This window comes from Myotis myotis, unplaced genomic scaffold (genome assembly GCF_014108235.1).
Source record: "Myotis myotis isolate mMyoMyo1 unplaced genomic scaffold, mMyoMyo1.p scaffold_m19_p_4, whole genome shotgun sequence".
Lineage (NCBI taxonomy): Eukaryota > Metazoa > Chordata > Mammalia > Chiroptera > Vespertilionidae > Myotis > Myotis myotis.
Window position 1 is genome coordinate 123578868 of NW_023416346.1, and position 15734 is coordinate 123594601.

Sequence of the window (15734 nt, forward strand, 5' to 3'; positions counted from 1 at the left end):
TGCTAAGAAATGGAGGAAAAAGAGGAAACAGATTCTAAATAACTTGAAATACATTAAGATGCTAGTTCTCCTGGGGAGCCTTCCCTGAAGCTCCATGACATAATTATTGCCTTTTCTCTGAGCCTCATATCACAATGTTGAAATTACCTGGTTACTTATCTTCCTAACTAGATCAGGAATTCCTTGTGGGCAGGGACAATAACATTATTGCTGTCTGAATCCCAGGTTTATCACAATGTCTGACCCTCAACAGACATTGTTGAGTGGTTTGCTATTGAACAGATCTTGAATGCAGCCAATTTCTAGGTTCTGATCTCAATACTCCAGCTCCCTCCTTATAGCTTCAGTATCCTCTCCCCGCTGGTGGAAGCCAGGATATTCCAGCTGTCCAAATAGAAAATCTACAGGGAAACTCACTGCAGCATTTGCTGAGCAAGGCCATTGTCTAATAGGTCAGAATTAGTCATGGCCACCAGATGGCAGAAGTACTATTCTGTTGATGGCACTGCTAAGCCGCTGTGTTTCTTGGACAAGGTTAAAAAAAAACCTCACTTTCTAATTTTAATTCTACACTGCATGTTTTTAATTCTATGATGCCTATAATTTCTGTTTATGGCTCTCTGCAGTGCTATTAAAACCACCACACCCAAGATTTGTTATTGAGACAACCACAAAGCCAGCCAGTCTGTGGAGGCAAGATGCAGCTCCAGGGTCTTCCTTCCAAACCCCACGAGCCCCCACATCCCTCTCTCAGCCCCTAGAAGGAAGTTCACAGAAAACTGATATTGGCACTTGCTGTTTCTCAGTTATGCCATTAAGCTCAAACCTGACAACACAGTGAAATATGATAGCTATGAACAGCTTAAAGTTATCTGGTTGAATCTGGAAAAAATTGAATCAAGACTGATTTATGAATAATAATAATAAATGGATAAAAACAATTATGGCTAAAGGGCTAATGTTACTCGAGCTCTCTAATGATGGGATCAAAGAAAGTATTTAGTGAGAATGATCACATTTCCCTGTCATCATTCTGTGCCCTCAATGCTCAACCAGTTTTCTGCAGAATTTCATTCAGTTGCACATCCATTGAGGACCTATTATATGTCACATTCATGTTAAATGCTTGGAATAAAAAAAAATTTAGTAAGATATCCTTGCCCTTGAGTTGCTCATGGAGTAATGGTGGAAGATAGGCCTATAGGTTTTTAGTTATAATATAAGCTTATAAGTGACATGATGGTAAGATGCACAGGATATTATGGGAAGGGTGTCTAATCCAACCTGCAAAGGAATGGCAAGAGTTTTAGGGAATATTTCCAGAAGGTGGCTTGCACTAAAAATTTGGTAAAGAAGGCCTTTTAAGCCATGTATAATATCAAAGAAATAATAAAAATTCCAGAGATACTTCTTTCTAGAGGATACTGATCATCATTCTTCATTGTAAGCATCACAGTGTCTACTAATAATAACCAAGGGGAATTTTGAGAAACAATTGTGTTAGGGATATCAGTAGGTTAGCTCTTTTATTAAAGGGGAAAATGACTAGGAATTGGAGAAAAGGGAGAAGTCATACATATGTGGAAAAAATAAGCTGAAACCAACATTTGTCAATTTATTTCCCCATTTTGATAGTGACTTTAAAATATTTTATTTGAATATTAATACTTTTGCAAGATACAGTTTTTTTAAAATATTTTATTGATTTTTTACAGAGAGGAAGAGAGAGGGATAGAGAGTTAGAAGCATCGATAAAAGAGAAACATCGATTAGCTGCCTCCTGCACACCCCCTACTGGTGATGTGCCTGCAACCAAAGTACATGCCCTTGACTGGAATTGAACCTGGGACCTTTCAGTCCACAGGCCAACACTCTATCCACTGAGCCAAACCGATTAGGGCAAGATACAGTTTTTTAAAGGAGCATTAAGAATGTGGAACAAAGACATTGAATGTACAGGCACTATCTTCTCCATAGCACAAATATAAAGGCCAAAAAAAGCTGACATGCGAACTTCTGATACCCAAGTTAGGAGTTTCTAAGAGAATGATACCAGATTGTAATCTCCTTGTCCTAATTAAAATGATTTTAAGGCATTGAAAAGTAACCAGTGTAAGAAAGGGCTGTATCTTTTACCTTAACTGCTATGTGCCTAAGTCCAGCTTTCTCAGGACTGTGAGAGAAACCAAAATAGAAATATTTAGTTATTTACCTAGAACACGGTGTATAGTGAAGAGGGAAAGAGCTCTGGCTGGAGGTCTGGAGGCCCAGGTCTGGGTCCTGGCACTGTACCTAACCTGCTATATGTGACCCTGAGCAAGTTTCCTGACATCTCTAGGCCTCCACGTGCTCCACTGTAGAATAGACCAGATCACTGATTCTCAGCAGGAGCAGAAGAGCTCTATGGGAGAGGTCTGGTTGTTTGATGACTGGACAGGAGCCAAGGATGACAGCTGTCCTACAATGTACAATGTAAAATGTACAATGTACAGGACAGTCCTGAACAATGAAACAGTGCCCCAAGTCCCACAAATATCCCGCCAGAACTTCTTGTAAAGGGAAACTCTAGAACCTATTTCTGAATCAAACCTAAATCCCTTTTAGTTATAATCCAAGGGTGTGTGTGGTTTTGGGGATCATGTTTCATGTACTCTGAATACACCAGTGTTTATGGTGTGTCCTCTTACCCCTCAACCCCTTCATTCCCCAATAATTTTTTTTTTTCAGAATGACTTGTGATTGTTTTTAATTCAAAGCTACTTTGATAGGTGTAAACCCTGCTTCATTATGTGTTCTAGTGTAGTCATGCCCAGGCATTTGCATGTTGCAAGTATTACTATCACAATAAATATTTTCCTTTTAAATTCTGTTTATTTTCATATTTAGACCATAATGCTACTTTTAATTATGTGTATAGGTAGTTTATATTATCTATGATTTCATTTCAGGTTAGAAAAGGGAGTGTTTCAAAATACTTGCTATAACAAAAGGAAGTGTTGCGAGTAATGGGAGAGAGAACAACTGAATGGGACATTCTCTGAGTTCTCTCCTTGAAAAGCCCTCCAAGCCTGGGATTAATTACCTCTGCGCAGGGCTTGCAGGCTCTGCCGGGCATGGCGGTGCAGTTCCTCCACACAGGGTGGCCTCGTGGCCGGGAGGAAGATGTTTCTCTGCTGGTGCCACGGTGCACGGTAGTACACGCTCAGCTTACTCTCAATGTCCAGGTTGGAGACAGCTGCAAGACAAAAAGGGAAATGGGGCATTATACATCAGTAGCTTTAAACTGTGCATTTGGCAGACACTGGGGTGGAAGGGGGCAGGGGCGGAGTCCAGGTAGAGTGGAAGTCCTGATTGCTGCATTCACATTGGGAACTCACTCAAGACTGAAGAAAGATTTGAAGTTTACAATACAGAGAGGAACAACCTTTGCCCCCCTCCAAGGGATGGGAAACCCCAGAACACCAACCAGCTAACTTCTTTTTTTTTTTTTTTTTTTAATATATTTTATTGAGTTTTTACAGAGAGGAAAGGAGAGAGATAGAGAGTTAGAAACATCGATGAGAGAGAAACATCGACCAGCTGCCTCCTGCACACTCCCCACTGGGGATGTGCCCGCAACCAAGGTACATGCCCTTGACCGGAATCGAACCTGGGACCTTTCAGTGCGCAGGCCGACGCTCTATCCACTGAGCCAAACCGGTTTTGGCAACCAGCTAACTTCTTATCCACACCTTCACTTTGTACTGTGATCAACCTGGACAAGCCTGTGGCCAGCCATGCTTAGGGGTGGGGGGTGGGTCCTACCTTCCAAGAAAGCAGAGAAAAGCCTCAGGGATGAGTCCAAAAAGTTGCCCCATCTCCAGTCTTCTGGCTGCAGGGCTGCAGAACTATATACACGGAGTGGCCAGATTGATATGACCACCTGACGTTTGTAGGCAAATTAACTATAATTTCGTGCTGAAGTTGCTAGAGGGCCAGACCATTATAAACGTCTGAATAGCACAACATACCTAAGTATCGTTGCTGATCAAGTTCATCCTATCATGTTGATGGCGTATCCCAATGGAGATGGCTTCTTCCAACAAGACAATGCGCCATGCCACGGTGCTCATATTGTGCAGGAGTGGTTTCAAGGACATGAGGGAGACTGTACCTTGCTTAGGTGGCCCCCCCAATCACCATATCTCAATCCAATTGAGCATTTGTGGGACGAAGTTAAAAGGGCCATCAGGCAGCTGGTTCCACAACCATCAAATCTCACAGAACTGGACAGTGCTATTCATCAGGCATGGTGTCAGATTCCTCGCATCACCTTTCAACATCTCATGGAGTCAATGCCAAGAAGAATCGCTGCAGTATTGAAGGCAAAAGGTGGCCCAACAAAGTACTGATGGGGTGGTCATAATCATCTGGCCAGTCATAATAATCTGGCCACTCAGTGTATAGTTCTACACACCTGCTCCTAATGCCCACCTCAATTTGCCCCTTGCTTGCCCTGCTTTCTGTCTCCTGTGAACCTTGGCTCCTGACCCTCACTATTTAAACCTTATCCTGCCTTTGACCTGCCAACCTCATTGCCTGCCATGTTTCAAAGCATTACTCAGTCTCCCTAGTTTCACCTAGGGGAGAACACAAGCATTAAAGATCCCATTACATGGGTATGGGTGTTAAGAGAGAGAAACCACAGACAGTGCTGGTAAGGAGAGGAGCACAGTCCTTGCAACTCATCCAAGAGATCAGGGATGGAGGCCTCCTTCCTCAAAGCACAGAAATTAACCCATTATATCTTCTTCATGTACACACTGAGTCTAGGATGGTGATCACTCATGAGTTGAAGGCAAATTCTTATGGAAGAAGCTGCTCCTAAGAGGGAGGATTCTGAAGAGGAAATTCTTGCACAAAGGAACTCCTGAGCACCTGGGCAGCCTGCTAGCCTCAGGAATTGTGAGCACTGGCCCAGTCTGCCTTACCCTCCAGACCTACTTTCCAGACTAGACCCCTGTCCTGGGCTCATTAGCTCCTCCCAGTCTCATTTTGTCTTTCTGGTTCTTTTCCTTTTTCCTGGTATGTGATTTGGGGGCATTCTGCCCAAATGTGTATTCCTGTGCCCTAAACAGACTTTTGGTTTTTTTTCTGATCCTTTTCTTTTTGAGGTCAAGTCTACCATTTCACTTTGTCTGAGAAGCCATACCTAGAATAAGATACTCTACAGATAGAACAGAAAGGTAAATGAAAAAGAAGGAAGAATGCTTTTGCAGAAAGGGATTAGAAAAAAGAAAACTGGGGAAAATGCAGCCTTTTGATAATGTACCTCCCTCCAACTACTGCATTTATGGCAGTTATTTTTGGTTTTGCTTTTGTGTTTTAATTCAGTCATCAGTAGTGTGTTTTTCTAGAATAATGCATCATACCCACAAAGAGTACCAATAGAAACAAAGCCATATTTCCAAAGATGCTAAAGAAACACCACATTGACAGGGTCAAAGGGCAATGCCATGCCCCTGAAACAGTGCTGATGAAATGCTCTCTATAACTGTGCCATTCAATGTGGTACATTGGCTATTAAGTACTTTTAAATTTTTAATTTAAAAAATTTAAATTAATATAAATAGCCATAGGTGGCTATTGTATTAGCCAACCATAATAATAAATAGTCTGTTATATTCTCTCACCTTCAGCTACAGAGCAGATTACTCCCTTTGACCTAGATTTATCCTTTCTTTGTATTTAATTGCCAAGAATTCAAGCCCAAGGGTTAGAGATCCCACGATCATCTTCCTGGGTAGGAGATAGTATTTTAGGAAAGAGTTTTGTGGAGCCAAGAATAAAAGCAGCAACTTTTTTCCTTGAGCTACTCTAAAACTTCAGTCCTTTCCTTGGAAACTATAAGTGTTTGGGGAACCAGTCAGGAGTCACTAGGTCCTGGGGATAAGAAAACCTAGGAGGAATTGCTGAGTGAGAAGTCAGCCTCTTCAGGCATCAGATGAGGTATGGGAGGCCTTGGGATAGAAAGAGCGGGCCATATGTGGATAAGATCTTCCCTTTTCTCAAGTGTAAAGTAAAGGGGAGTGCTAAAAACAGAGGCTTTATTTAGCCACCATCAGAGGGACACTCAGATTCAGTGACCAAGATTGACTAAAAAGTTAGCTTCTTTCTGGATGCAGAGGTCAACTCCTACCCAACAGAGGTGGCTGTGAATTAATATGCTAGTTGTGGCTGGGAGAAGGGACAGAACAGAAAGCTTGCCTAGGGGAAAGACGAGGCATGAAGTTCAGTGGGCAGTCCCAAAAATAGAGGGGCTTCCAAGTACTTCCTCTCCTAGATCCATTCCTTTAGGAAGGGAGGAACCAGGATTTGGAGCTGGGCCCATGTGACTTGGGAACAGACCAGAACTCTTACAGCCCCTCACTCTCTCAGAACTGGATCAAGTGGCTGTGGCTCCTCAATCTTTGTGTGGTGAGAGCTGAGCTCCTGCTATTTATCTCAATATTGATCTAAAATGAAGACTCATCAGAAGTAATTATCAAAAACACAGATTCTTGGGCTCCAGCCTAGATTTCTTAAACCAAAGTTTCCCACAGAGAGGCCTAGTAATCTGTGTATTTGAAAAGTGGCCCTGGGTTATTTTTTTTATCAACAGGCAGTTTGAGAAACACAAAATGTTATCTGATTATTCCTTGGAATCTTTCGGGAGTGAAGGGAGACTGGGCCACATGGGGGAAGAAACTGATGAAAATGGAAACACCCATCCACACATGGAATGTTTTCTAAATAGCTATTATGTGCCAGGCACAGAACTAGGTGCTGGGATATAGCACAGAACAAAACATGGAGTGCACATTTTCTGATTCTGTGTGAAAATGGTTTAGGTATGATTCTACCTGGAAGCAACAGGTTGGAAGATGTCATCTCTAGCAGATTCTTCCTGTTTCATTATACAATTCCCTGGGCATTGCTTAAGCCCACTAGATTCTAAAGGCCACAAACACCAAAAAGATTATACTCCCTACTTGTCCACCTCCACCTTTTTGCAGTAGGTCTCAAATTAAAGAATAAATTATCATATTGTAAAATAAATGTAATGAAGTTCAGCAAAATTATCTTTTCTTATTAAATATCAGGTTATTTGAAAAAAGCAGTTTTTGGTGCCCCTGATTTTTGATGCCCTAAACACATTCTTACTGTGCCTACTGGGCAGGCCAGCTCTGAGTTTCTGGGCTGCTAAACTGCCTGCTGCTCAGGGACTGTGGATTTGCAGATGCAAAGACTAATATGTGAGCTCCAGAGTGGGCAGCCAAGTTATGGTTCCTGGGAAGAACCAGCTCTCACAATACAGCCTTCAGGGCTAGGAATCCTCACCTCTTCCCTGGTATTTTTCTTTATTTGCTGAGAAGCAATAACAGATTCCTGCCATGCATTAACAAGTGAAAATTTCACTCATCAGTGGCTACAATAATGTTTATCTCTTAGGGAAGGGAAGGAAAACTCTGTAATGACTTTGCTTTCAGTTTTGTCCTTTGGCTATAGAGAATTAACAGTATTATGTGTCCACCAGAGGCAAACAGACAGACACTAATAATAGAGCTCTTCCAGGGAAAACTATCTCATTTTCCTTCTTTAAAATATCTATTCCTTTCCCTAAGTAACAGTCCAGCGAAACTTGAATTCACTCATTCATAAGCTCACTCTACCATTGCCATTGCAAGGCTGTCCCAAATCTTCAGGTTCACCCTGTCCCCTTTTCTCCCTGTTTAACAATTTCACCATGGTTAAGCCATGCAATACAGCTGGCTTAGTACTCCCAGTAATGTTTGTTCTCATAAATATGATACAAAGAGAACCAAAAAGATTTCTCCCCTGCTTATTTGGATACATCCAAGAATCACTCTGTGGTAGGTAGAATCCTAGGATAGCCCCAAGATTCCTGCCCTCTCGTGTACATATCCTGTATAGTCCCCTGCTCTTGAGTTTAGGTAGAACCAGTAAATTATGTATGTTGCCTTACGTTGCAAAAGGGATTTTAAGATCCCTACTCAGTTTACTTCGTTAATCAAAAAGGATATAAGTATCCTGAATGTATCTGGCCTAATCAGGTGAGTCCTTAAAACAGGTGGGAAACCTTTTTTTCTGCAAAGGGCCATTTGGATATTTATAACATCATTCCCTTAATATAATTCACTGAATATAAATTTATGTTCCCATGAAAAAAGCTTCTAGATTTATATAATTTCGAGTCCCATCTGCAGTTGCCTTGGCAGGGCCAGACCAAATGATTTTGCGGCCTTATACAGCCCATGAGCCTGACATTTCCCACCCATGCCTTAAAAAGAGATAAGAAGCAGAAAAGACTCTCTCCTGCTGGCCTTGAAGAACAAACTGCCACAATGTAGAGAAGGCCACATGACAAGTAATGGTCAGTAACCTCTGAGAGCTAAGAGTCTCAGTCCTATAATCTCAATGAACTGAATTCTGGCAACAACCAATGAACTTGGAATAGACCCCCTCATCAGGCCTCAGATGAGAAATAAGCCCAAGCCAAAACCTTGATTGCAGATCATTGGGACCCAGAGCAGAAGACCCAGTTAACCTATGCCAGAATACTGACCCACAGAAATTGCAAGATCATAAATGGGTGTTGTTTTAAGCTGCTAAATATGTAATTTGTTATGTGACAATAGAAAACTAATACACCTTCCCACTATTTTATCTATTTCCCTAGAGCCAGTCACCTGCCTTACCTAGTTGTCCTTCTGTCCTCCCTTTGTTACTGCTCTCCAAGAAAGGGACAGATAATGGTATGGGTTGCAATATGAAATAGGGCTATGTGTCTTTTTTTTATCCCCTACAGCAGGAAAAAAAGTTTATGTGTAAGTATCATTTCTACTGTCCAAGACTATAGGCTCTTGCAAAGAGCTCCAGCCATATGCTAAGCTCTAAGCCAAGTTCATTATATTCATAACATTGTCACATAATGCAAGGATTAAAATATTGCTCCCATTTTACAAATAAGGAAACAGAAACTCCGAAAAAGTAAGTAAATTTCCAAAATCGCATACCTGGCAAGTGGAAGATCTGGGGTTAAAAACTATCTTTGGTTTCTAAGCAAGTAGCTTTCTAAAACCAATCTAAATATATATAAAAGCCCAGAGACAGTTACGGCAGAATGACCAGAACAACTGGTTGCTATGATGCACACTGACCACCAGGGCGCAGACACTCAAGGCAGAAGTTGCCCCCGGTGGTCAGTGCACTCCCACAGCGGGAGCGCCTCTCAGCCAGAAGCCGGGTTCATGGCTGGTGAGCGCAGTGGCGGTGGCAGGAGCCTCTCCAGCCCCTGTGGCAGTGCTAAGGAGCAGCAAGCCAAGCAGTAAAGAGCGAGCAGGCAGGCAGTAAAGAGTGAGCACGCGGGCTGAGGGACCCCCCCCCCACCCAGTGCACAAATTCCGTGCATTGGGCCTCTAGTATTGAAATAAGTTTGCCTAAGATAAGGCTGATTGGGGAGTGGGGTGAAGTGGGATGTCTGCCATATAAAAGTATTTAGTGCTTCTCAAAATCAAAATAAAGGATTCTGAACTGATACTTTTTGTGTTCACCCATAGTATTAGGTATAACCAAGAACTCAGTGAATCTTTCAAAAAGTGCCCAGTAGACTTGTCATATTATAGAAACACAAACAGCACCGCAAACACCAAACTGCTGGAAGAAAATGACATTGTAGAAAATGTCTACAGAGCAGTGAAGTCTTTATAGACTGGACTTAATTCATTCCCCCTGTTGAGCTCTGGGGATAATGGAATTGTCTAGACCTTGATTCACAGTGATGTATTGAAAGCATGGGTCACTGAGTTCATCTGAAATGAGCTGATGTGGAAGTTGAGGAAAACTAATGGCTGCCACTCTCTTGGAAAGGCCAGGCCCTTTTTTAAGGGCAGGAGGATACTTGAGTTTAGGAACTGTTAGGAAGGGGTAAAATTCAGGGGCAGATATAATCTTGCCCCAACCCTCTCAAGTCCCCAGTATCTCCCTGCCCTGCTAGGTTTGGTACTTGTTCAACACTGCCTTTCTTGGCTTCATGAGCCTCTCACTCCCTTAAAGCTTTATTAGCCCTGGGAGAAGTAAAAAATTGTTTATTGTTGGCCTCTCTTCCTAGAAAGCTTCTCTACCTCAAGTCTCCACCCCTGCCACTGGCTCTCTACCCATGCTACATTGTCTTCCTTCTCCCAGCCTCTCAGGACTTTAAAAGGGGGAAGGTGACAGCTGAAATCAAAGTTTGAATAATACCTAGGGTGAAAATTTCAGAAAAAGTTGCAAAGTTACTCAGAAATGGAATTTCTATCTCTTCAAGAGAGGGAAGATATTTTTATTTTTTATTGATTTTTTAGAGAGAGGAAGGGAGAGAGAGAGAAAAAAACACTGATGTGAGAGAGAAAGATGTTCAGTTGCTTCCTGCATGCACTCCAACCAGGGATCAAACCTGCAACCTGGTTATGGACCCTGACCAAGATAGAACCCACCACCCTTTGGTGTACAAGATGACACTCCAACCAAGTCACATCTGCCAGGGCAGGAGGGAAGAGATATTTTAAAATGTTCTTGGAGTTCTTACAGGATTAACTACCCACATACACCTTGTTAACCTCCTGCCCTTCAACCTATCACGCCCACCCCCCATCACACAGCTGTCTTGCCAGGAACATACTTCTCCACAAACCATCCACTCTGATGCTCTGTGACAGAAAGCAGCAGGGAGTGTGTTAGCACATTAACATATTAATGAGCATCTGAAATAGTCAGTGTCACAGATATGTCACAGATTTGTTCCCTGGATCCCTGCTATGTATAAGATAATCCTCAGCAGTTATCAGTTTGGTAAGCAAAATGAAAATCTACTTAGGGTCTCTGTTGCTGCTGTATGAGTCCTCAGATTTGTTAGGGAACTAGGGAGGGAATTTCACCAAGTGAAACCATTTATTCCCGCCTCTCTTCCTTTGTTGGCAACCAGCCCCTTGACCACTCTGCTTGGCAGTGTGGAGGAGAAAGGCTCTGCCACCTGTGGAGCAGCCCAACACCATAGCCAGGTTCCCAGTCTGTCCCTACTGCTGGGTTTCCTAGTCTGTAGGACCATAATACTGACTTGTCCACCACTATTGATATAGCATCCAATGTGGACCCCTCAGCATCAGAAAAATCTAAGCTTCCTGACAAGTTTCAGTGTCCTGATGTTACCATAAGCAGCTGTCAGTCCTGGCTGGAAACTTTGGAGGGGTGGGCTGCAGGAACATACTTCTCCACAGAGGAGGACCCCAGCACACCAGGATCCAGAGGTGTCCTGTGGACTCCAACTGGCTCCCTCAGATGTGCAGGCACTGTGTCCAGCATGGGGGGAGGGGTGCAGCATCAACTCCAGGCTTCCTGACGGGGGTCCTGTAGCCCCCCTCTCTGCTGCTGTAGACCAGCAGGGAGACTCTCCTACTGGCAAGATGGCGCAAGGGGCGATTCTTACACCCAGCCCACCAAAAGTTAGAAAGATGATTGGATGGGCATAAAAGGCCTCCCCTCCCTATCCCTATAAGAAAAGCAGAAGCCTTGAGCAGGAAGGGAAGATGGTCTTTGAGACAGGAGTCCACCATTCTCCTAGGTGGTGGCACCTGAATAAAACCTCTTTCTTTTTTCACCAGTATCTATCTCACAAGTTTGGCTTTCCTTACAGCAGACAGCCAAACCTGCATTTTTTTGGTTACACTGAAACATTACAGCACCCAGAGAATGAAAAATGTATGTGTATTTATTTATTTTTCCCATAGAAATATTTCTCCATATTCTAAAACAAAATACCAGAGTACTGTTTAATTATTACTGATATTGTTGTTTTAATGTCCAACATTCTGTGGAAAGATCACTAGAAACCTGGGTTCTACTTGCTGCTCTGTGCCCTTGTGCTTGTTACCAAACATTCCCAGGATTCTACTCCCCATCTTTACAAATGAGGATTTGGACCTTCTGTTCTCTGAGTCATGAGTCCTGTTGTGTTCTGGTTATGACTCTTATTTCTACTAGTCACCAAAATTAAGTGAGGTTATATCATCCACTCTGAAAGACTTTGTATTCAAGCTATGGCAGGATGCAGTTGGGGAATGGTCCTGGGCTCTGGGATGGAAGCTGGGGATTCATCACAGCAGCAGTGGATCCAGGATGAGTTAGTGAACTCTTTGGGCCTCTGTACCCTCCTCTGTTAAGTTGGAATCCTAGAACCTTTATAGAACAGTTCTGAGGATCCAATGAAATGATCAAGTCCTTGCCATCTTACTGCTTACTAAAGGTTAGTTCCCTTTCCTGGACTGGAAACAAAAGAAGACCAAGAGGCCAGGATTGGGGTCTAAGTTCAAAAGAGGAAAGTATGGAGCTCTACAAGTTTCTCTTTTTCTTTTTTCTTTATTTTCCTATCTTTTGATAAGTGATGTATAAACAAAGATGAGGCCACTAGAGAGCACTCTGGTGGTGGTGGTAGGAGGGCGGGTGTCTGACAATCTGAAAACTGAAAAGAAGGCTGCCCACTACCAGAGAGTCTGTGACTTCTCTGGCAGTTCGGATCCTCAGTCTCTGATGTTGTTGACTTGGGCAGCATTCAGTGTAATGACTTGGAGATCCTAATTCTCTGAGTCACTGTCAGAGCTGCAGAACTGTAAACTCCTTGGAAGCAGTTTATAATTTACTTGTTTATCTTCAGGTCATTCTGCTGCCATGTTATACACCATGCACTTCCTCCAGAATGTAAGCATGTAGCCATCTGTCACAGTTCATCTATTGTTTTAAGAAAATTCCTTTTAGGCAGCTAGCAGAGTCATTAGATACTACCACTGGAAGGGACCTCAGAAATTATAGAGTTGCGTGCTTTTTTTAAGCTACAGGGCATGACCCATTAGTGGATTGTTAAATCCATTCAGCAGGTAATGACTAGTATTTTTTAAATAATGAAATAGAAGAAAATAGAAAAATACCAAAGCACACTACATGAAGTATTGTTTTATGAAGTTATTGTTTCTGTTACATGTGTGTGCATGTGTACAGTATATGTATGTGTGTGTATGCAGGGTTGTGATGTAAAATGTGTTTCTTGTTCTGGTAGCAGTCAGCACATTGAAAACTACTGTTTAGGCCACTATTCTCATGTATTGAAGTTCAAAGATTTGACCCAAGATTACAGAGCTGATATTTGGCAGAGGCAGAAGTAAAGCTCAGGTCTCCTGACCCTGGGTCCATGCACTTCCCTTGGCAACCTCTTTCTCCCATGCCAACAGTCAGCCTGGCTGCTGAACCCTTCATCTCTCTCAGTAATGATTTGCTGCCTATGACATCTATCAGTTTGTCCTTCCACCGAAAAATATCCCACGCTTTCTCACTGTTCTCTCAGGAACCAGCCATTTTTATTTTAGGATTCCAGAAGCATGTCAGCCCAGAGAGTAAAGAACAATTTCTCTAAGGATGCTGATATCACCACCAGTTAGCAGACCTCATATTGAGTAGCACTAGTTTAAAGAATGAGAGATCAAGGCTACAAGATAGGTATTTGATTGAACAATCATAAATTAGTGAGAGTCAGCTGGTTTGCTCTACAAAAACTACATTGATAGCTCAATCTAATAATTAGATCAACCATGAAGTTAGCTTTATCAGAGGGGACATAATGTTAGTGATAAAGTACTTGCTTTCTAGCAATTTGGACTGAAAATGACCAGCCCATCACCAAATCATAACACATTTGTTCCAATTTTCAAGGCTTTCATGCCTAAGTTTAAATCAGAGTGGGAGGAATAGGAGCTTGGCTCAACCCTTGCTTTATTAGCCCCACGCCTCTTAAAGAGACACTGGCAGTTTTAAAAGTTTGCAAGTTAAAGTATAGAAAAAGATAATACTCATCAAAAATAAGGAATTTGATCTTCTAGGAGAGCCAAATGGATAGTTAAGAAATACTTCCAAGATTAAGAAAAGGTTGAATGTCATAAATGTTTTCATTATTTGCAAAGAACCAGATGAGGTTGGTTACAGGGACAACCATGAGTATCATTCTTTGGTACTCTTAGTTCCTTGGAAGAAGGGAAATAGAGAGGAAAGATGACACTCTGCCCACAAAGATTAATATGTTTTTAAGTCCCTTCCCTCCTGCTCAAACTACAGATGCGATGTCATGAACATGGGCACCTTTGACATTCAAGGGAAGAAAGTGGAGCTGAAGTGGGAAAGGCAGCTTAGAAAAAGCATGTGAAATCACTTTTTTATTTAGGAGACACTGCACACAGCCACTGGATGTAAGAGGAAAGGGTTCTACTTTCAGTATGGTGCACAGAACTTCTCTGATCCTCCTGGATAGATGTCCTTATCTTAGTTAAATCGTGAAGCAATAAGGTAATTAGCACGTGACACCCAATTATATATACTAATAAATATCTTCTCTTAGGTAGAGGTTAGTCTCTTAAAATTTACTTAGAGATTATCAGCAACAATGAAAAATTTAAAAATAGTTACAAAAGGTCCCACATACCACCTCCACTGCACTTACTTAGAATTATTACTTGCTAATTAGTACTTTTGTAGGTGGAAGAGAAATGATGCCCTTTATTGGGCCAACAAAGAAACTATAAATATATGAGCCTGCAAACAAAAAGGAATTCTTTTCTGAGGATATTTAGAAACCTAGACACTTATTATGAGTTCAGTGCTCTCTTATAAAAGAGACAGTATAAGCTATATGAGCGGGAGATACTTAACATACAATACACTGAATCTGGAGTCAGACAAGATGTGCTATCTTCTGACTCAATTAGCCTGAATCTAGCTGAGTCTGCAGCGATACCTAGGGAGGTCCTCTTTCCGTGGTCAATGCCTCAATGCCTCTATATGCCTGTGGAAGACAGGCTCAGAGAATGAAAATAAGACTTTGGGTTTCCCTAAGGCAGGCATTTAAACAAAGGTTCAGGTAGGTACAAGTAGTTTTTTGGGAGGTAATGCTAGAAAGCTACCAAGTAGGGGGTGCAGGGAAGTAAAAAAGGGAAGGGAAGGAAACCAATAAAGGGTGTGCTTAAGAGCATGCTATCATGGTGGGTAACTGGGGTTGGATCACACCAGAAGCCAGTGTAGAACACACACCTTAGAAGCAAGAGAGTTGGGATATTTATCTACCACTTCTATCAGTCATTGTCTGAGGGCTACCTAGGTAGCAATATTTCCCTGGTAGTTCTAAAATATAGGCTCCTGGCCAGAGAAAGCCCTCAGGCAAAGAATGCAAGGAGATGTAAGTCCAGCTTCTGTGCACTGAAGTGATAAGGATGAGGGAATATGTGCAGGGAACCCATAGTCTTAGGTGTTTCAGGAATGTAACCACTGCCCCATTTAGGTGGATCTAGTTTATAAATAACTAAAATCCAACTAAAGTTTCTACATTTTTAATTTACACTTTGAGAAAAACGTACATGCCTTTTTGCCCTTCATGCTCATATGCCCCCATGTGTTGCAATATTTAGAAAACTAGAAGTTCCTTCCCTTCCCTCCTTGTCTCTTGGGAACTCAGCCACTGGCCCTTAGAGAAGCTGGACTGGGTTTGTTGAGTAACAGCACAGAAAAGTCCATGTGGTGATGAAGAGAGACTTTGATCTCCAGAAGACTTGAAAACTCAAGCTTGGAGGTATTGGCATTTATCCCAGAGATAAAACACATATGTTGGCACCTACAGGGAAAAG

General features: G+C 42.1%; 1 protein-coding gene across 1 annotated transcript in view; it reads right to left on the bottom strand.

Annotated features, from left to right (window-relative positions):
* The window catches only part of NHS (NHS actin remodeling regulator), a 52941-nt gene extending 49678 nt beyond the window's left edge, over nt 1-3263 (bottom strand). The window contains exon 1 of the mRNA XM_036304251.1: nt 3083-3263. Within this exon, the coding sequence (XP_036160144.1) occupies nt 3083-3263 (181 nt within the window). The remainder of the gene's footprint in view (nt 1-3082) is intronic.
* Between the last annotated feature and the right edge of the window lie 12471 nt (nt 3264-15734).